Here is a 23533-nt window from a genome sequence, read left to right as displayed (position 1 = left end):
CCTTCACACTTTTTTCTATAAAAATCACAATTTCAATTGGCACAAATGTGACCATTGTCCTGTACTCTCTGCAGAGAGGCCAATGATAGCATGTGCCTGTGGTCTGAGCACATTTCGCACCCTGACAGATACTTTGAGCAATACACACAACCTTCCGACTCCTTTCCAGCTCTCACTTATGACCTGTCATGAACACTCCCCCAGATGCCAAGTGACAACATGCTTCATACAAAATAAGTAATATTTTTCATGATAAAAACTACAGAAACAGTACATTTAGAGAAAACAAATAATCGTAGAAATTGAAGAGGGAGTAAATGTGAAAAGTAACCATGGATTGCATCGCTATTATGCAATAGTGCAGTGCTTTCTACTGGCATGGTATTCAAGCATTGCTTTTGCCTGTAAAACATATGAATATAGGACCTGGTAGGAACCCGTTTTAAAGACCGTTTTTAATCACTGCCCCGTCTGAGACATGAGAGGACCTGACGGACTTAAAGCCCTGCAGGCAGCATACTGATGTGGAGTGGGTGATGGGCCAGGGTCCAGTCAGATCTTTGCCCCCGGCCCTGCATGGTAATCGCAGATATCGTAAGTCACTCTACTATCCCAGATCCAGTCTTAGAAGCTGATGGGCCACTGAAGGCTCAAGCCAGATGCGTGGCAGTGGCTCAGTGCAAGGTCTTCTTGGACCCTCGACCCCAAAATGAGCTGAGCTTTCTTGTGGCTTCTGCCTTCCATTCATGTTCTAACCTCATGCACAAAGAATTACTGAAAAAACAGTGACCTTAAATTTTGAAACAGCAAGGGAAAGAGAGAACCATCTAGAAGCTGAATGACAGAATGGAAATCCAGAAAATATGGGATATATCCTGCCTTTCCAGTTTGGAAAAATTGTGTCACCTAGACAAATATTGTGTTTCACTGAGCCTTCATTACCACACATGAGAGCACCCCCAAATGAGTGAATTTATGAAGTGTGCTGTACAAAAACATCTTGTGTTTGATTTAACAGAGTATAACATTGCTCCATCTATGATAAGGATATAGGCCACATATTGGGTGCACATGACAGCTAACTTGTCCCTGATTTCACTAGTATAAACAAAGATGTGATGAATGGAATGCTTTCATTAATCTCAGCCACTGGTAATGACTTAGGGCTGCATCCCAGTCCATCATTATTTTGTACCCCTTGCCACCCCAGTTTGAACCCAGTCACATGCAAATGCATATACAAGTTACGCAATGTTTGTTGCATGCTTTCTTTACAAGGCAAATATTTTATGGCTCTGTTTATGTAGGGCTTCTAGAGCTAAGCCAGACCCTTGGTTCAGTTCTATAGTGGCTCACTCATCACTACTCAGTGTGCAGCAACAGTGATTTGGTATCACTATTGCTGCAGATGGTCAATCTAACTTTGTCAGGCCAAGACCTGACTAAAAAATGATTAAGGGTTGTTCCACCCCGTATGCACCCCTTAATCTATTCACCTGTGGGTAGGCGTGAGGCAGGCTTGAAACAGTTTTCAAGCTTTTCTACTGCCCTGTGTGTAATCCTTACAGCAGTGCTGAAATTGGAAAAACCCTTCCCTGTCACTGATAGAGGTCTTCCCCACCCCCACCCCCCTTTCCAGATACGCATCTCACCCCTTTTCCTCTCCAAACCCTCCTACATTCACGCCCCTTCACACACATGCATACACACACCCATTCCCACATGCATCCACACATGCATACATCCATTCACACACACATCCGCACACACATCCGCACACACTTTCATACACACATGCACACGCATTCACAGACCACAACATGCACGCACTCACACCTCCATCCGTGCACACACATTCAACACGAAACACACACCCGCATACACGCACGCACAAACATTCACACACACCCACACACACACAACACACCCCACCCCCCACCCTGTCGGAGCACCCACTTACCTGTGTTCAGGGGGTCCTCTGCCAGGAGACGAGACGGGGCGCTGCTGCCACCAGCATTGTCCACCAGCAGAACACTGCCAGGCCCTATTATGGGGCAGCAGCGCCACCTTACCGCCATCCGCTGGCATGGCCACAGCAGGATTTCCGCCATTCTTGTGGCAGAAATCCGGCTGTGGACATGATATGGCGGACGGCTGGTAGCCACGGCGACGGTCTTTTGGCGGCCGTCGCCACGGCGGTAGGCGGTTTTTACTGCCAATATCATAATGAGGGCCTAAATTTCTTACGGTACGTAGAGACATGCATTCAGTCAGCAGTACACTTGGGAAGGACTTTATAGAGGAAGGCATAAAATGAAAGGATCTGGACTCCTCAGGATCCAGTCTCGTAAGAGGCATTCACTAGCCAGAGCAGATGACGAGAAGGGTCTGGTGATGATGCAAATTGTGCCCTATTGGAGATGTTTTCGCCTCTGGATCTAGTTCATCCCAGATCTTCAGACTGGTCCCCCTTCACCTCAGCTGATTATGTATGTTCAATCACATCTCAGGAATATATAGTGACGTGAGGACTAAGCTTTTTGCTGCATGCCCCAGACCATCATTACCAGGAGCAGTGGCAGCAACCTAAGTGGTTGTCCAAAGCAGTCTATATTTATGAGTAAATTCTCTAAGAACCCTAAAAAGAGAATTGACAGAGCCTGGAAATGCTCTCATGAGCTGCTCCTTGATCTGGAAGGTCCCCTTTCAAAAATCCTAGACTTAATCATGATGGTGAAAGAGGCAGGCCTGGCACTTAATCCTGATGTCTTGGCAAACTAGTCCCAAAACGGCCATCTTCCTCCTCAGAAATGTAAATCTTTCAATCCTCCCCTGAAAGGCAAGGCCAGTACTCATTAAAATTAAGCTTAACTATGGGTCTTGGTATCCTTAGAAAAACAAGGCCTTTTGGCTATCCAGTTTCTTTTCCGAGACAGGTCTGTGAAGGAGGTAGACAAATTTGTGACCACATACAGTGCAATGGGTAAGGCCTAGCTCTCAATTAAAAAACATTTTCAGCTAGGCCTTTTTGGAAGGGCCGTCCGTGGGGAGGGACATCTGACTGGCTGTTTTCTTTACCAAGGTCCACAAAACAGAAGAAGGAATGTTTGGGATGACCAGAGGAGTAGAGGTGGGCAAGCCAACAAGTTAGAAATGTTTGCCATGTAAATCATACACCAAACATTATGTAAAATGTGATAACATCTCTTAAAAATCAAAAATTCTGTATTTCTTTACCACATGGAAGCCTTGATATGAATATGTCACAGTATAGAACTGCACTTAGGAGTAATTATTTAAAGTGAGGAGTTTTAAACATGAACTTAGAACCATTCCTGCAGCCAACCTCACCCTAGTGTCAGTGCCATTAGTGAACTAAGGGGGCAAGACAGTTGTCATGCGAACCGGAATGTGACCCAGATACTTATAGATAGAGCTAAATTGTAGTCTGTTGAATCAAAAACAATAAGGTTTTGGACAGCGGGTATACTGAACGCAAATATTTGAAAGTACATTTGTATGCAATAGTGAAGAAGAAGGAGGTTTGGTAAAATATGATATTTTCCTAAGATCACACAATTAGGTTAAGCAAGGAAGACACAATTAATCCAGGTTTTCGGGTTTTGCTTTGTGCAAATCAGCCACTAAATGGGTACCTCTTTGTCTCTCCTTTTTGTCGTAAATGTTAATGCTTTGTTTTTACCTCTTTACTCATGAGTATAGAGCGAGGGTAACTGGCAGAAGCCAAAAGAAACCTCGGCTTGTTATGGGCTCGAGGTTGCAACAGGACATAGTGATGAGCCAGACTAGAGGCTTGAACTTGGCTTAAGCTATCAGCGGCTCACCTTCCTCTACAGAAGAGATTTGGCGACTTTTAGGGTCTGAACAACAGAGGTTGATTCACACTAGGGAATTCCAGAGGGCCCAACAATGGAGGCTACACCCAAGGAGTTATAAGTGGCCATCATTTTGTATTCACAAGTTTGTGTGGGAGGTCATGTGAAAAGGTTTGTGCGTCATTGGCAAAAATTGACAGCAGATATATGGCTTTGCAGACTTTTGGGTTTTTGGTTGGAGTTTTTGGGTTCTCCACCGCAGCTCTATTGGCCAACAGCAATAAGGTTTGCTACTCTCCTGTAGAGTGTTACCTCTCAAGACGTCATTTAGCTCCTGCTCAAAGGAGCTATCCAGGAAACATTACCTCATCCATCTGGATTCCTCAAGAATATTTTTGTCATTGACTAAAAAGTAGGCACACACAGGGTAGTCATAAACCTGAAGGAGTTTAATTCCTCGATAAGGTACAGACATTTCCAAATGGAGTGGATTCATTACTTAAGATACATTTTGGAACAAGGTGACTTGATGGTTCCTTTGGGCTTGAAAGATACTTATCTGAGCAGTCCTACTTTCTAGCCCCATTGCAGATTCCTGCAGTTTCAGTAGGGAAATGGTACTTGCAAGTTCTCAGCTCTCCCGTTCGGCCTCTCCTCCACCCTTAGGTGCTTCACCAACCTAATCAAACTGGTGGCGGAAGCTTTGAGGGCAAAAAGGGTAAACACTTCTACAACAAACACATATCACTATCTAAGCATGTGGCAGGAGGCTAAACTTTGTCATCACATCCATTTAATGGCTAAGCGAAACAGACCAAGATTGTTGCAGTTGAAGTTCAGGAACCTATATCATGAACTCCGTAGGCAAACTGATTCATCAATATTAGGCCTGTTTAGGGCAAAAGTGATAAACTGCAATCATCTATGGCTCATCTTTATTTGGGGGCAAATCTAAGCTCAGATTTTGAAAAAAAAACAAATCTGGAGTAATTCAAATGAGTTTCAGTCTACCTTAAAGCACGCTCCATTATAAGCTAAGACTGGAGTTTGACTTGATTTCTTGATTGACCTCTAGTTTCTGAAATATTGCTTTAGGTTGAGACATTCAGAGGGCGAGTCCTTGAAGGAACTCATTTGGAGGAAATTGAATGATCATGCCAAAGTGCGTACCTCCAATGGGATTGTCAATTTGCACAAGATGTTAGACTCACTAGCCATACAAGAAGAGTGGCAAGGTAATAGTCAATTTGATGCTTTCAGAATTATCGCCAGAATGGCAGAAATTGTGTATTTCCATCATAGAAATGTGATTGAACTCAGCAAGTTGTCGTGTTGCACATTACTTCTGCCAACCCTGGCTGTCCGGCCTTACATGGAGATGGAATAGAAACAAAAAGTCATTAAAAAAATTTGAGGTTTAGATTCCTCCTAGTTAAACTCCCCTTCCTGACATATGGTTTGAGTACAATTCAGTTAAAGAATTGTCTATGTTGCAGTTTACTTAATGAGTAGTTAAAGCACATTATTTGTACACCTGCGTCAAACATCTATGTCCCTGTTTTGCGGATTGAGCACATGTCCAATTGATTCAGATTTTTTAACGTGGCCTTCTGGGCATCAGCTAACTTGCTGGTTGGCTAAATATATGGACTTGGCAGTCACTGAGCTCTGTCACCATGGTAACATGTAGCACTGTGTGATTTGCAGAAAAAGGTAATGCAGCTTGAGTGGCTATTATCTGCTCTACGTGGGCAGAGTATGAGTTGGTCGAATATTCACAAACTCTCAGTTCTTCTTCTTAGACTATAAGTTTGTGTGGTCATGCTAAATTTTTGCTCTTGGTTTTTATTGAATTAAAGTGGGGACTTTTGTCTTTTAAATATATTGGATTACTGGACCGTTATGATCCGGTTTTAAAAGATTCATTAGAGCTAACATGGTGGTCCGTTGTTTAAGTTTGGGAACACCATGTAAAGTGAAATTATTTTTTAGATCATATCAGGTTGTAGGGATTGTGGTTTTTAGTGTCTTAAATGAACTTTGTAACAATGTTTAATTATATTTGCAATGTTTTTATGAGTCAAACAAACGACTAGGGCATTGCCTGGTTGGATTATATTCCCCTGATGTTACACAATAAAAAAAATTCTAGCTGTCACGTCAAGAATTTTTCAATTTTATTGAGGACACGGAAGAATCCTTATGCATGAAAGGGTTCGCTAGAGACTCTTCCTACTCCTGAATGGTTTTAGCAGGTCAGGATTGGCAATTACATTGTTTTATTACTGACAAGCTTCTGGTTGATGGTTGATATGTTGATCCTGGCTCTTTAAGTTTAACAATGTGTTCTATTTTAGGAAAGGACAGTAAACAAGAATAGTCTCATCCTTTCTTCATTGTTCAGCTGTTCCACAGTGAAACGAAAACAGCTAGAAACTCGTGGAGCCCTTTATGTGCTTCATCATGTCCTGTTTAGTTAGTGTTTGAGTGTTTTGAAATAATTTACCAAAGGCTGATGGAACTTGTAGTGTTTTTTTAAGTATTTCTATTGAGTTTATTAATTTTACATGGTACAGAACATAAAAATACAGTTAAAATAAAAAATAAATATATGCATGACCTGAGAGAAACCGAGTCCATATTCTTACTGCCATTATTTTGATCCACATTATGCTACATTTATCAAATTAACAGTTCGGATCCCCTGTATGTGATCACATTACAAGGCCTTTATCAACTTGCATTTAATTCTTTTGCACTCTCAAGTCTGTGCTTCTCAAAGTGTAAGCTCATCTGTCAGAAATTGTAATTTTTTAGTAAACGATTGCCATAAATCCTATGCTCTTTTAGTTTACATCTAGTCAGTTTCATGCAGATTTCCCTTTCCACACATGATTTTCCTATATCCTTTTCCCATCTAGTCACCATAGGGGATTGTGGGCTTAACTAATATAAATCGTATTCGTGAGAGCAGGAGCATAAAAGGTACATCTCTCTGTCTTGTTTTGTCCTTGGATGTACTTGCCCATAACAGACATGTTTGTGGGTCCTTGCATAGCTCCTGGTGGAGCCCTACCCACAGTGCTTAATTTGTAAATAAAAATGTGCCGGTGCCCAAAGCTCTTCACTGAAACAAGCGGCTGCTGCGATTAAATGTGCGAATAGGGAATACTGAGGCAGTGTAATCCTGAAGCCACCTAGGGCCTCTTTAATCCATTTGCAGCCACTCCCTGCCCCTTCAGCTCACTCTTGCAGCTTTCTGCTTTCTCCCTTTTGTGACGCTTTTCATTTTTCTCTTCCTACGTCTTTCCCATATGTGTCTTTTGGTCGCAGTAAATGCTTGAGGCAGAAAAATAAGTGCCGGCCCTCAAAAATAAGTGTTCGTGCTCTGCACAGGAAACGACAAGCACAAATTAAGCACTGCCCACCCATTACCTGTCAACTACCTGGAACCAATCTGCCTGTATCAATGAGCAGTCCCATGTCTGGTGAAAACATGTAGTGTCTGTCTGCCAATACTTAGGACATGTCTGGGGTTTTGTGTGATCTATCTTGTGGAGCATTGCATTTGTGATGTATGTCGTGTGTATACAACTGAGCTTCACTAACCGGGATCTGGCATTGCTCATGGCCTTGTGTATTAGTGCTAATGTTTCATCTCATTGTTTATCGCTAAAGGCAGCATCACCTCCCATTTTGTCCTAGTTTTCAATGGCGGTTTGTGGATATCTTCCCAAGGTGTTGGGTACACCCTTTAATGCGATCCGTCTGTAAGAGGACTAATGTGTGTGATTTACGTGGGACCTCATTGATTGTTCCCCACACAGTGTTTTGTTTGTTAATGATATTTTCTATTATTGTTTAAATGTCTGTGGAGTTTCCAAAATAAAGAAGAGGAGGCATAGCCCTCGCCTCCATGTCCTTAATAGAATTGAAAACTTTTAGATGGGAAAGCTAGGGAATGTTGCACTAGTAATTGGCACATAAAACAAGCATTTGCAATGCAATAGGTCTCGCATTTGCTCGAGTTAGAGCTATTAGCGTTGTAAAATCCTGACCAGACTTTTCTTGCCACATAAACTGAAAATGAAAAGTAAAACAGATTCACATAAGCGATCCGACGGCCACCATGAGCATGAAGGAGACATGCAAAAGGAAACAGAAGTTTGCTCACAGTCAAACCTATGGGCAAAAGTGCAATTATCCATGTAACCGGCAAAAGTGCATTTATCCATGTAACAGGGTCGATGTCATGCAAATCGCTTGACTACTGCCCAGCGAGATCGCGCTGCATAGGAAATAAAAATAAAAAGTAGTCCGGAAGCCATGCGGAAAACATGGAGCCTCGAATGTTTTCAGTAGTTCACGGGTGCTCTCGAGGAGCGCTAAACACCGGAAAAGGCATGACGTTTGCATGACTTTCACTAATGAAATCAAACGAATTTTAAAAAGCAAGCTCACAAACCAACCAAACTGATGGGCGTGGCATGGGTGTGGTTAAAAGCCCACAGAAAGATTACAACAGGTGTCAGAGCACTTGCGCGCTCGACCTTAAAAAAGAAAAAGTATATTGTGACTGCACTGAAGAGAAAACAAGAGACGTTGACAAACAATTGCATTAAAACAACATTTTTGTGTATTTTTAACTTTTAATTTTACAATAGTCCTTTATGTGGAAATTACAATTTCATGCTTTTTACAGATAAACGTTATTATTATTATTGTTAATGGATGGGTGTGATTGTTGTTTACAATGTATTTATATGGCATTGACTGCAGACAGTGATTTCACTGTTTATATAAATGCATCTGGTTTCCTAGCATACTCTTGAGATCATTGTGAATTCGGCTTATCCTTAAGTCTTCACCCATTTGGGAACCCTGCGCTTCTCCCTTCACTGTTCTCCGCTCTCTTTACCCCGTGCTGCTCATACCAGATGCTGTGCAGCTGCTGAGGCACCTTCTCTGCTACCACAATCCTATACCCTGTGCTGCGCCCTGGACTAGGGTGATCAGAATTTTAAAGCCGGAAACCGGCACATTTCACACAAATTAAAAAAAGGACTGCAATTTTACTTCAACTGAATGTTCAGAATGACAGCACTTATCAGCTTAGACTTACAAAAGAGCCAATAAGAACATAAATATAATGCAATTTTTAAAGCCAATATAATGGCTGTAAAATAAGTTGCTTTCATATAACAGCTTCTCACTATCCCTGCTTTGGGGAAAACATAAAAAGGCACCTCCGCCATTTTCAGTCGACCCTCTTTAAAAACCTGGACGTGAGCTAAATTTCCCGAAACCTGCTGGGGCATCTGGTGAAAAACCTGGACTGTCTCGGCAAATCCGGGATACCTGGTCACCCTACCCTGGACCCGGCTGGACAGCCCAGTCTAGTGGTGGTGCTTCTCCCCCAGAGGGCTTCTGTGCTGCAGCTGTACCCTGTGCTTCCCAGGAAGTTGGGACCCACCCTCTGTATGACTGTGCTGCCCCTCCACAATGATGTCCTGCACTGCTACTCTGATTGATCCTGCACATGCCTCCTAAACTGTCCACCTTGGACATTTCACCGCTTGCGTGCTCCCCTTCCTTCAGCCACGTGCCGCACTCTTGGACCCTATGCCGCTTCTGCATCCGCCCTTTCTCCCATGAACACTACTGCCACACATTGCTCATGCCACCCCCGCGCACCCCAACAGTGCCAAGCATTCTGACTTTTGTATTATAATCTAGTTAGTAAACTGCTCTAACTTCCAACATAAGTAAAACGTGGGTTTAGCCAGCGTAAATGTTTTGCCCAGTGGCATATGAACTTGAGGGCCCCCCCTGCAGAATACATGAATGGTGCCCCCCATTCACGGCCAGCTTTAGCGCTGGTGGCGCCTGGTGCAACATTCTTTTTTTGGTGCCCCCATGCCTCATGATCTCCTTCCCCACGAATTCCCTCACTATCACTCTCTAAGAGTGCCCCTCACCTCTCCATAGTTTTGTGATCTGCGTGGTACACGTTCTTTGCAGCAGGCACATTATTCATCTGTGCTACCTTATGATGAGTAAATATTGCCACTAGACCTGTAGGCTACGCATTGATTGTAATTGGCAAGATCCAATATTTTTTTTTCTTGTAAAGATATCCTCCATAGTCAGTTTCATTTTGTCCCTCAGATTGAAGTTACTTGCACAGAGGCACCTGTTAGTGACATGAAGCTCCCATGACCGGTGTCTGTTATCAGCAGAGGGAAGATCACACAATTTCACATTATGGGCATAAAGCACACACTTCTGTAGCTGTGTAAATGTGGGGGTATTCTTAATAACGTTTTTTCAAATTCCTCTCCTTCGTAATCATATGAGGTGCAGTTGTGACACCTTAAAGGAATTATGTAGAGTGTTCTGGTTGCAGAATCCTCCAGTTTGTGGAGCCAATACTCAATTTGTAAGAGAATCGAGACAGAATCACCTTCTGGTTACCATCCACCTCGAAATCAGTGTCTATGTGGCCTAGGACAGTGGTTCACGACCTGTGGTCCGGGGACCCCTGGGAGGTCTACAAAGTGTCCTTAGGGCCTTCTCGACTGCTTAGAAATTAAACTAGTATTAACAGATTAATAAAGTTTATATAAATAAAGTGGCTAAATGTTCAATTTAAAATGTTAAAACGTACTGTAAATAACAAGGAATTTGAAGTTGGAGGCTAAAAATTAAATTAGTATCCTCGGATTGATTCATGGGGGCAGTGCAGATGCATCAAACAGAATATAGTATGGACGATGTGTGGCTTCAGTTGAATTTAGAAAATCTCCAGCCTTCCTATTTTTTTTATTTTCTTATCTTGCGTTTTTGCAAATTAAATAAAATGTGTTATCATTTGTGTATGTGGTCGGTGGAATGCTTGTTTCTGCATTATTTGTGTATTGTTTTGCGGTTCAAATCATCGACCATGTTAGGCATAGGTCCTTGGCTTCCAGTAATGAATCCTTAGGGGGGGCCCCCAGGATTCCAAGAATAATTCAGTGGGGGTGCCCAGATTCCAGTGATGATCACGTGGAGGTCCATAGAAGTCAAAAGGTTGGGATACAATGGCCAAGGATGTGTTGACTTCTCACAAAAGGTTTGACTTTCGTATGTGTCTGTTTCATTGTTATTTAGAAAGGACCAGATGTCAACGACTTCTCCGAAGACACTGCTGATGTCTGGGAAAGACAAAGAGATGAGTTTGAATTGACCAATAAACTGGGGTCAGGCAACTTCGGGGATGTGTATGAGGCGATGTGGACGAGCGGCCGAGTCCCTGTCAAGGTGGCCATCAAGGTGATGAAAGCGGGTGAGTAAAGCGCTGGGCGATAGTCCCCCAAAGCCTTCATTCCATGAGGAAGCCGCAGCTAAGGAAAGTGATGGGTCCTGTAGCGCTGTCATTTAAAATCAGAGATGTGGAGGGTATCATTCGAAGTTAAATCACACTGACTTTTTGAAATATAATAATTTAGGTCCCCAACACCTGGATAACCTTTCTTAATTGCTCAAGCCCCTAGAGACTATTGCTGTGTACATTTACATAGTTTTATTTATGCTAAGTGAACATAGTTTATGTGAAAACTATGAGTATTATGAGTATTTCGCGTAAAAATTTCCCTTGAACAAACATATGTAGTTTGCCAGATATTTGCTTGCAAAGTGTGTTTTTTTGACAGTTAGAAGGACACGCGTGACCATCAAAATTAAAAGCCTGGCAGGAAAAAATGTTTCAAGCACTACACAAGTATTTAAACTCTACTGTACTACAAATAAATGGATCATAATAGACCAGATAAACACAAGTCATGCAAAAAATTATGTGACTAAATAAGCGCAGTTAATGAAATAATTCTGTAAACTACAGGCAGGGACGGCTTTAGGACAGGGCGAGGGGGAGCACAGGCTGCGAGGGGGCAGTGTGCTTAGCAGTAGTTTACAGTTTTAAAGCAGCTGCTGCTGAGTTCCTTGTGTGTCCAGCATCCTAGCAGCAATAAAAATGTCACAGTATCTGAGTTTTTACTCTCCATAAAGTAGCTTAAAGAGTTAATACGCCTCTTGCAAAGAAAATATCTGTATTTTATGTGGATAGCTGAATGGATTAGCAAAGCCAGGGACCGCTTAAGAATTTTGAGAGCCCGGTGCCAAATATAATTTAGTGGCCCCTTGTCATAGCTACTCTGAAGGTAGTATCCATTTTCTAGTTAGTAACACTCTCAACGGCTTTCTTTATATCATTGATAACTCTCTTCTTTGGCCAGCCTACATCAAGGCCCAATATTGGAGCAAACCTCTGGTTGGCCACCACCAGAGAAGCAGAAATATTAAGTCTGAACCAGCCTGTTGCATGTGGTGCTGTGGACTATTGTCTCACTTTTGGCCGGTGCATATGGAGGATGTTTTTTGTTTACTGCACTCTAGTCCCTGCCACATCAGGAACAGGGACTCTGTGTCGGGTAGCCCTGGGCTGTGATTGCACCAGCCCAGCAGCGGCTCTAGTTGGATGGTGCAGTTATGATGGGAGCATATAATGCCACACACCATATTGACACATGGCCTACCTGTCACATAAACAGAATGACAAGTGGTCTGGCCAAGCCTTCTACCCACATCCTGTATTACACTGTAGCTAGTCTGTTCGTCATTTGAGTACTTGCTGCTGATGGGTGCTGCTGTTTGCTTTGGTGCCTGTGCTATGATTGACAGGTACTCAGTCAGGAAGAAGCAAGCTGTAATTGCATCACCTGGCCGTAGCCCCAAAAGAACAATGCAATCACAGAGGAAACCCACCAGGCCAATCTGTACTGCACAGAGCTGGCCAGATTTATTAAGCCCTCGCATTGCCATTGCATCATGCAAGGCAACTCAAAGCAAAACAAGGGCTTAATTCAGATTTATCAGCCACACAAAGCCACCTGCATGCCTTGCTAAGTTCAGAGTAACATAAGATAGTGTGTCATTGCTTTGCCTTACTCTGCACCTGGAAGGGTGGGTGTTCCCAAGCATCCAGCCAGGCTTTTTGGCGCATTCCCAAATTTACTAAGAGTGTTAAACCTAGAAATGCATCTAAATTGTAGTCCTTCCCAGTAGAGGTACAACAAGAAGAAATATCTTTATTTATGCTTGTTTTTTTCCTTTTTCGAAAGGTGTTGCAGTCTGTCGCACACATAAAAAAAGGAAAAAGACTCTAAAATTGTTTTTGTGCAGGAAGGTGTCCCTTCCTGGTGAAAAGCAATCCTGCCTGTAACACAGGCTCTATTGCACCATGGCACAAGGGCGACTGCGTTGGTGGTAGGCAGTGCGACAGAGAGGCGGAAGAGAGCAGAGATGTGCCATGGTAAATATGGTGCATTCCTGTCCTCTCCAGTTCACGCAGTACAGCTAGTTGCATGGCGTGATAGGTCTGTAAATCTGCCGCTAAGTGTCCAGAAAATAAAGAAATAGGTTATTTTTTAAACTCTAGTGTGGAAGCTGTCCTAAGAGCTTAATGGGGGGGTCCTTTGAAGGTGGGGGTCCTGGGGCAGAGCCCACGAGGACCATGCCTTAAAAGGTCTCTGGGTAAAGCCAGCCTTTACCAGCGCATTAAAATAGAGATGGAGGGCAATTTGCCAGATGATAGTGAGGAAATCCGAGGAGGAGGTTATAGGGAGGAGCGTGGGGAGGGGGGGCGCCAAAAAAGGTTGTTGTACGGGGACCACCAGCGTTAAAGCCGGCCCCGATTACAGGTGCCTGTGCAAGGAGTCCTAAACGAGATTATGCTTGCAAATTAAAAGATGCCCACTTCTCTACTAAAGACAATTCAATTGCGCTACACAAAGAACCCTGCAACATACAGCTAAAATATAAACATATTAGATAAAAAGTTATATGAATAAAAGCAAAATGCCGAACAGTTGCCAATTCTTTTATTTTTAAATTACTGATATAATAAAAACTGTGAATATTACCTTGATTATAACCAGTATGTCACCAACGTTTAAACTTCTAATTGAGGACGACAGGTGGCACTACAAGCACGCTGCTTTCATCCAGGAGCATCTGTATTCTTCAATGTTAAGGAGTGTGTGCTGTTTTCAAAGTCCCCTGGAGATTATGAATGTCTACTCTCAGGCATGGCCAGTGGAATTACGCTTTTACGCATAATTACGGGTTTACCCCACTTGCAACGTAATCCCCCGTCTGATGCGTAATTTTCAGAAAAATCAGCGAGCAATAGACGTTCTCGGCAGATCTAAATCAAAATGTAATTTGTTGTTTACAAACAAAAATGCATGCTCTTTACTAGAGCAGTAGCGAGGATGTATAGGATCTGGTGTAAAATTAGTCTGGGGCACTGCTTTCTTCTGAAAATAAAGTTAAACGGTTTAATGGCTCTCGGGTTTAGTAACTCCTGTTGGTAGTCAACACACACCCTTGTGTCCTCAACTCACCCTATATATGGGATCACCTGATTACGTGCAGTAGAAATACAAAAACTCAACCAAAAGCAAGGATTTAAGTGGGCCGGCTCCCTTCGGGTCTCAGACCCCGAAAAAATTGAAAACGGACATTGACGCTACTCCCTGTTGCGCCCTGTAAATATATCCGTAACTGTACACCCATTCCGTAAGATCGTTTGCTTTTTCAATTACGTTGTTTTTTGTGTTCACCATCTTGCATAATGCTTAATGTGAACTGTCGTCTCTAAGTTTCAGTGTGAGTTCAGGTTGTGGGTATGTGTTCAAAACGGGCCACCAATGATAGCTCTGAAAGCAAAAATATTAATTTCGTAAAAAGAGAAAAAGAACACAATATGTGGGGTCTACTGAATAGATTTTCCATCACAGGGGCATGCACATAGTTCTGATAAAGCAACAATAAAAAAATGTCTAGCTTATGCGTCAAGAATTTTCAATTCTATTAAGGACACGGAGGCGAGGATTATGCTATCTCTTTCTTTACTGACCCAAACAGCAGCCAATCAAAATACAGTTAAACAAAAAACTACACATCCCATGATGCTTCACATATAGTCACATGGTCCAATCACCAACAACGACTTTAGTCCATAAATATCTTCACCCTCTACGTCACTTCCTCTTTCTTTGGTCAACTCAGATAAAGTTCAAATTTAAATCAAAACTTCTTACATAGACTTGAAATCAGGAGTCAGGAACATCCAATCCCACGAACATCAAGAACCCCAAAGAGCCCAAACTCGAAGGGAAAACCAGTCCCAGGAAAAATAACACAAGAAGGAATCGTCCTCACGAAGCAGAGAAAATTCAGGAATTCTTCTGATCAGAACCTATAAGTAATAAAACAGGTAGGTAATATGCAAAAACAAATTGAACGAATTTCAATTAAACTGATATTCATATAAATAACTTTAAAAAGGGTGGGTAATACATAACAGAAGACCATCGGATTCAACAGGTATTTTTAGTCAATAAACAACTGTTTCTATGGGCGGGATAATCCTCGCCTACGTGTCCTTAATAGAATTGAAAATTCTTGACGCCTAAGCTAGAACATTTTTTATTCTATGTCAGGACCGGAGGCTCCGATTATGCTAGTTTAAAGCTGCTCCATTACCACCGTGGCTACATCCAACACAGGCTCGTGATAAAACTTACAAAAAGTATTTTCTGAAGACCAATCAGCAGCCTTCATAATGTCTTCCAAGCGGGATCCCAGAGCATATGATTTGGAAGCCATAGCTCCTCTAGCAGAATGAGCTCCAAAATGTTTGGTATCTATACCCGCTTCATTCATTAACCACCTCATCCTTCTAGCTATAGTAGCTGACGTAACTGGTTTAAAAGGCTTTTGCAAGGAAATTAACAATTGACCTTTAACATCATGTCTAAATTCTTCTGTAACAGCTCCATACTCCTTTAAACATTGAACCACACATAACTTAGAATTGTCCGGATACACTGGATATGATACTGACCTGTAATTCGTTTTAGTCCTTCTTGTCACCGTAAAGGTAACTCCATCAGGGGAATATACTCTACCAGCTAAGTCTAGAGCTCTGACATCCGACACACTCTTACAAGAAATGAGACATAATAACATGGTCAATTTAGCTGAAATCTGTTTGTGAGACAAATATCTATTGGCAGGCCAGGAATCCAAGAATTTTAAAATATTATCAACATCCCATAACACTGAATATTTTGCTTGAGGAGGTTTAGATAAACGGATTCCCCTCAACAGTTTACAGATTAAAGGGTGTTCTCCAACAGGTTTACCCTCAAAATGGAGGTGTCACGCTGAAATGGCTGATCTTAAATTATTGATCGTCCGATAAGCTAAACCTGAACTTGCTAATTCCGCTAGGAAATTAACAATCAACTCAATATGTGCTTCCACCGGATTGGCACCTCTTCTATCAGACCAACTATTCCATCTACGCCAGGCTGAGGCATATCTTTTATGGGTACTGCCGGCCTAAGCCTGTTTAATGTAGTCCGCAGCCTGTTGCGAAATGCCTGGGGTACTCCATCTTGACCTGAAATCAACCAAGCTAACAGAGTCAACTTCTCTGACGAGATCATTGGATGTTGAAGGCCCTCCGGATTCAAAAGAAGATTCCGATGGGGAGGAATGAGAAGAGGAGGGGCACAAGCTAATTGCAGAGCTATAGGGAACCAAGGTTGAGCTCTCCAGAAGGGTGTCACCAGTACAATCTCTGCCTTCTGTCTCCGTACCTGAGACAGCACCCTGGCAATCATCAGAAACGGAGGAAATGCATATCCCCGAAACTGAGACCAATCTTGGAGAAATGCATCTGTCTTCATTGCACAAGGATCTGGGCGCCAACTGTAAAATTTTGGATTCTGAAAATTGAGCCGAGATGCAAACATATCCACCTCACAAATGCCCCATTCCTTGATTATCTGAGAAAAAATCATTGGATCCAGTTTCCAGTCGCTGGGATCTGTCAGGTAGCTGGAATTCCATTCTGCTATAATGTTCTAGTCTCTTGGAAGATATTCCGCTATAACCACCAAATGCTGAGTCAGACAATAATGCCAAAAATCCTTGGCAATCTCTGCCAAAATTCTGGATTTCGTCCCCCCGCAGTTTGTTGACATACCTCACTGCTGAGACATTGTCCATCTGCAATAGTATACAACAATATGTCTTCTGTGGGGAAAGGCTCTTTATGGCAAAGGAACCCACTAGAAGTTCCAGGCAATTGATATGCAGGGTTTGTTCTCATTCCCGCCATCTGCCTCCTGTCACTAGAGATTGCAACGGGCTCCCCACCCCCAGTGGCTGGCATCGGATTCGATCACCACCTCTGCGTGAGACTCGAAAATCGCTCTGCCGTTCCAGCCTTCCATGTGATGAAGCCACCATTGAATCTCTGATCTCACCTCGACAGTCAATGGAATCTGTTCCGAGTAACACAGACCCTGTTGAAGATGTCTGATTTTGAGTCTCTGTAGAGCACGGTAATGTAAAGGGGCTGGGAAGATTGCCTGAATAGACAAGGCTAACAATCCCACTACCCTGGCTATGTTCCTTAAAGAAACAGTCAAGCTGGCCAGAACAGACCTCAATTCCCTCTTGATGTTGCAAATTTTTTGAGAGGGAAGAATTAGTTGACATACTACAAAAATAGGGCTGAGAAAACCAGACAGGTGAGGAGTGGAAAACTGTATGGCACCTTTGTCTAATAAGACCTGAACCTCTTTGTCTATAAAAACTTGATTTGCTAGGGAAAAACACATCTGGGGAGGAGGGTTGTGTTGCTTGGGAGTACTGATAAACTCTAGGTGAAAACCCATAACAGTCTGGAAAACCCAAGGGTCTCCAGTGATCCTTCTCCAATTTGTTTTAAAAACAATGCCACTCTGCCCCCAAGCGTCACCTGAGAGAAATGAATAATGCTCACCTGCGTAACTTGTGTCCTGTATAGCTCCTTGTTGTCCCCTGCGTGAACCTCTGTGGAAGCGAGGACGCCCTCCTCTGGGACGAGTGGGGTAGAAGGTGGAGTCTTGTTCACCATACCAACCTCCTCTGCCTCTGGGATAATAGTTCTGAGGACTATTGATTGTTTCTCCGTAACGACCGGCCCTGACAAAAAGGTCCCATCTAAAAACTTTTTTGAGAGACATCTGGGCTTTGTCTAATGATGAAAAAGTGGAACAGAACTTGGCCAGTTCCTTAATAAATGAGGACCCAAATAGAAGACCATTGGCAGAAGAACCCGCCTCAGAAGAAGCTAAATCCGACAGTTTAGGGTCGATACGCATCAGTATAGATTTCCTGCGCTCTGAAGATATGGCGCAATTAGTGTTACTGAGTTGACAAATGGCTCTTTGGGCCCATCCAATAAGAACATCTGTGTCTATGGGAGATTCTGATTCTTTCGCCAGAAAGGCCATCTTGAGAATCTTAGTCAAATGGCCGGTCAGGTCCAAACGTTTGTCTTGACAATTACGCCATGATCTATCTAAACCCTTTTTAGGATCTTTTGCAAACTTTCTCATAAACGTAACCATAGTGGGGTCAATTTCTGGGTTATCAGAGACTTTACCTTCTAAATCTGGCCTGGGACACTCAGCTCTTAAACGAGACCGGACCTCCTTATCAAAGCTTTTTCTAATGTTAGATTGAACATTTTGGGCCACCTCAGGAGGAGGAACCCAATTGGAAGCTCTGGGATGCATAATTTCTGTAGGATCAAAGTCCAAAACATGACAAGGCGAAACCGGCTGTTTTGCTTTTTTACTGGGGACCAGAGCATCCGAGTCGCCCGAATCATAGGCAGACGAATCTTTATCAGAGGAGGAAGGGGAAAAGGAGACATCCTTTTTAGAGCTATAGTTATGTTCTCCACTACGTTTTTTGCAAAGTTTATTGAAGGCGTCAGCGTGAACCTCACTAACATCTGTGCGTGTCTCTTCAAAATTGTTTGCTTTAGCTTTTGCCTTTGTTCCTTCGGGCTCCCCTTTAATAATGTAGGGCACATCCCTTAGAAAGGATTCCTAGTTACACATCTTAGGCCACACCCATTTTAGAGACCCCAACCTACTTTTTTCATCCAAATTAAAGCCTCGCTCAAGATCCTCAACTCCTGGCCTAGAACGTGTATCTTCTGTACTCCCTGTGTGCACATAGCTGTTCGCCTTGTACCTCTTTCGCTTTCTTCATAGTGCCAAACACTCCCTCCATAAAGCATCTTTCTAATTCACCTTCTCACTTAGCAGTGCATCCTTACACTGTTTGCTGCCTGCGTAGCCTTTTACACTCACTTACCACCACTCACTGATAGTGCTACGCTTCTCCTTCTCTCATTTGCTTTCAGTGCTTCTCACTCAAACCAGTTATTCCACTGTGAAACAGTAAAGCGTGAACTCAGTGCTTCACTTAAGCCGGTGGTTTCCGGTAGGGACACCGGCACTTACTTTTGGGGGCCGACACTTATTTTTCTGCCTCAAGCATTTACTGCGATCAAAAGACACATATGGGAAAGACAGAGGAAGAGAAAACACAAAATCTGCACAAAGGGAGAAAGCTGCAGGAGTGAGCTGAAGGGGCAGGGAGTGTAAATGGGTTAAAAAGGCATGACATGGCTTCAGGATTAGGCTGCCTCAGTATTCTGTGTTTGCACATTTAATTGCAGCTGTCGTGTGTTTCAGAGGAGCGCTTTGGGTACCGGCACGTTTTTATTGACAAATTAAGCCTTGTGCACTTGCATGCTTGAACTTCTGACCAGTTGAAATTGCATGGATTCGGCAGGGATTCCAGTTAATCTTGATGATCCCTGGATTTCCTACCCCGAGACAGGTGCTGGGTTTTTAGATGCCAATTGCCCCAGGTTTTGGGCCTCTGAAGCAACCTCTAAAGGAAAGACTTTACCCCATTTGATGACCTCTAGTGCGCCTGAGTCCTCATCCCAATATCTGGGTCTCCCTCACTCAAAATATGGTGCCCACTGTATGTGTGTGTTTCCCTGCGCCAGTCCAGGTTTCTATGTCCCAGTGATAATCCTTTGGTCTTTGAATCTCCACCTCTGTCTCCATCTGCTCCCCCTTAGTGATGACGTGCCAAAATGACTTCAGGGCGGAAACGCAGTTCATGAAGCGGCTGCAGCACCGTCACCTCCTGCCCCTCTACGCGGTCTGCTCGCAGGCAGATCCCTACTACATCATCATGGAGTTCATGCCGAAGGGAGATCTGCTGAACCTGCTGAGAGGTATGTGCTACCGATGGGGCTGCTCACTGTCGGGGAAGGAAGTAATGCATGAGGCAATGGGAAGTCAATCAAACTATTATAGAGCAGAGCAAGGTGTGACTGTCATCATTCCAGCTCTTTAGTCTATAGAGAAACAGGACTCCTGCTGCAGACTAGGTGTCTGAATGTGTGAGGTTTTTTACATCTGAAGGTTGGCCAATTTATATATATATATATATATATATATATATATATATATATATATATATATATATATATATATATATGGGATGGCTGTATGAGTGTGTGAGTGGTTGTGTGGGTTTATAAGTGGGTGTGTGAATGGTTGTGTTTGGGTGTATGAGTGGCTGCTGTGTGAGTTTGTAAGTGGGTGTGCAAGGAGTTTTGTGGGTCTGTGAGTTGGTGTGTCAGTGGCTGTATGTGTGTGTGTGAGTGTTTGAGTGGGTGTGTGAGTGGCTGTATAGGTCTGAGACTGGGTGTGGTAGCGGCTTTGTGGGTCTGTGAGCAGGTGTGTGAGTGGGTCTGTGAGTTGCTGTATTTGTTTTTAATTAGGGTATGGATCTGTGGATCTGTTGTGGATTTACATGGAGGGCGGGGCTGCACTGAGCACCGTGGAGGATCTGCAGATCCTCGTGTGCCCCAACAAAGCATTTTTGGGCAATTTCTTGCCCATGAGGGGTCCCTCACAGACCCTTCCATAAGTTCCATTGGGTCAGAGTACCTCTACATTTACATAAATAACAAAAAGAGATCTTTCTGGACCAAAATCTAGCTTTCTGTCAGATTTGGTGTAATTCCATCCATTGATTAGGGCTGTAGTTATGTCTTAAATCCCTATTAGAAATTGCATAGGGAAATGTGTTTTGGGACTCTCCCTTTTTCTCGGCCCCTGCTTGATGAAACACCCCAAAACTTTCCAGATAGCAGCTGCATTGACTAGTACACTAGTTTTGAAAATTTCTTGAAGATTTGTCAAACGGTACCAAAGTTATTAGCAAAAAACAACAGCGAAACTATGTCCTAATTATGACTACCTACTAGTGACGGCCAGTAGGTAATATAGTAATTGTATATATAAGGTTACAGGGATGTTACATTTAGGTTAGAATTTTAAACTTACAAAACCATAGAAATTCAACAGTTATAGTTACAGTATACTTATCTCCAGTAATTATAGCGTGTGCCCTAAGGTAACTATAACTTGTGCCCCTGCTATGCACAGTTTTGTTATCACTAACTTTATTTGAAATGTTGCAGTTATATTATTGAATGATGTCATACAGGATACTATTACTGATGTAACATGTGGGGTAAGTAGTGGCCAGGATTGTGGTCAACCCCCTGTAGGCACCCAAATCCACTCCACGCATGGCCTCCAGCTGTGTGCAGAGGTGGGTCAGCCACAGGATTGCGACCAAATCCTGTGGTCCAGCCTCCATATGTTATCAGCCTGGGAGGAACGCACTCAGCACCCCTCTCCAGGCCAATTACGACCCCGGGGACCCAACACCCAGGGGCCCTGTCAATTGATGAAAGTCAAGGGGGGGGGTCATGTGGTCCCCTCACTGGTACGATTTTTGCCCAAACACCACATCCCCTTGGGCCTGGCCCATTAAATTTTAAAGGATAGGGCCCAATGCCTCCCCCTCCCCAGATCGATTTTAGCCCCGGGACCCCATGCCTCTGGTGTGTAAGTAGTTGTGTGGGTGTGCGAGTGGGTGTGTGAGTGGCTGTGTGGGTCTGTGAGTGGACATGTGAGTGGTTTTGTGGATCTATGAGTGACTGTGGGCGTGTAAGTGTGTGTGTGTTTGTGAGCAAGGCTTGTGGGTGTGTGTGTGAGTGTATGTGTTTTTTTAGTTGGGGTCTGGATCTGCCATGGAGCACACAGAGATCCATGCTGAGTGCCGTGGTGGATCTGCGTATCCTCGCACACTAAAAAAACTGTTTTAGGACACGTTTTTGCCCATGAGGGGGCCCTCACAGACCCCTCTAACAGTCCCATGGTACCTCTACCTTGACCCTTTCTATCACTTTAAAATTTTATTCTCCCCCCCCGCCCCATTAACCGAGTTCCGATGCACAAAATGGCATCCACAACTTTCCTCTTAGCTTCCTGCCAGCCAATCACAGCATTGCTATTTGCGCCTGGATCCAGGGACCTTGCGCCATGGATCCATATCTTTAGATATACATAAATCTATTTACTTTAATAACTTCAAAACTACGGAACAGATTTATAAACCAAATTACAAAAAGGATTCTTTATGGTCCAAGATCTGGCTTTCTGCCAAATTTGATGCAATTCTGTTCAGCGGGATAGACTGTAATCGTGTTTATAACCTCTATAGAAAATTGCATGAGGTAAAGGTGCTTTGAGACCCCCTTTTTCTCATCCACCCTTGATGTATTACCCCAAAATGTTCCAGACAGCGACTTGCAAACTAGTTTTGAATTTTTTTTGAAGATTCACCAAACAGCGCCAAAGTTAGTTTCCTATGGAAACTAGGTCCTAACTAAACCTACTGGCAAACACCAGTAGGTAATGTGCGTATATATATTCACTTAAAAAACCTAAGGTTACTGGGATGGTATAGTTAGGCTCACATTTTAACATTTTAAACATACGAAAACATAGAACATCTCTAGTTAGTTACTTCAAGTAACTATAACTTATGCCCTAAAGTAACTATAATTTACGCCCCTGTCATGCACAGTTTTTTCATCACAAATTTTACTGCAAATATTACATTGATATTATTAATAATGTTATCAAAGTTGTCATGAGTGCCGTAATTTGTGGGGTAATTAGCAGTGCATGGCGAGGGTGCAAGTTATAGTTATCTTAGGGCACAAGTACGAAAATTAAATTTTGAAATTTTGCTTTTCTTAAATAGCGACTTCACAGAAATCGCTATTTAAGAAATGCAATAAAAAAAAAACACTTTGGGGTGCTTTTTTAAAATTGCATCTGGTTACCATCAACTTCAAGTCAATGGTAATTGCATCTGCTACATGACCAAGTCGCATTTAGCATGGTACATCAGAATAGGAAACATAGATAGGAAGTCCTTATTTTCGATTTCCTATTCTGGGAATTGCAAATTGTGATTTCTACAGGGTAGAAATGACAATTTTTGATTCCTTTAAGGGCTTTGTACATAAGAAAAGCCAATTTTTCATTTCTTAATGGCCCAAAATAGCGATTCGGACCATTAAGAAATGCAAACTGGCTTTGTACATCTGGCCCCTAGATCCTAAACTCTCTATTCCTGCATGCACTTTTGATAGTCATGTCTGAGTAGTTCCTGAATGCAAAATTGTTCTGAACTGAGAACTCCCTTTGTTGTATGGCTCTGGCAAGGATCAGTTCCTTAATTCGATCATCTGCAAAGTTAACCAAGATTGTATGAGGGTATTTAGCATGGACGGGAAGGTGTGTTGGAATTCTGTGCACAAGTACAATAGTCAAGACTAGGTACAGTCCTAA

At 42.9% G+C, this 23533-nt stretch overlaps 1 protein-coding gene across 1 annotated transcript in view; it reads left to right on the top strand.

Annotated features, from left to right (window-relative positions):
* The window catches only part of PTK6 (protein tyrosine kinase 6), a 104704-nt gene that overhangs the window by 55408 nt on the left and 25763 nt on the right, over positions 1 to 23533 (top strand). Inside the window, exons 4-5 of the mRNA XM_069243208.1 lie at positions 10989 to 11163; positions 19888 to 20046. Coding sequence (XP_069099309.1) covers positions 10989 to 11163; positions 19888 to 20046 — 334 coding nt within the window. The remainder of the gene's footprint in view (positions 1 to 10988; positions 11164 to 19887; positions 20047 to 23533) is intronic.

Source organism: Pleurodeles waltl, chromosome 7 (assembly GCF_031143425.1).
Source record: "Pleurodeles waltl isolate 20211129_DDA chromosome 7, aPleWal1.hap1.20221129, whole genome shotgun sequence".
NCBI lineage: Eukaryota > Metazoa > Chordata > Amphibia > Caudata > Salamandridae > Pleurodeles > Pleurodeles waltl.
Note: the sequence above shows the minus strand (reverse complement) of the source record. Positions and strands in the feature narration are given on the sequence as shown.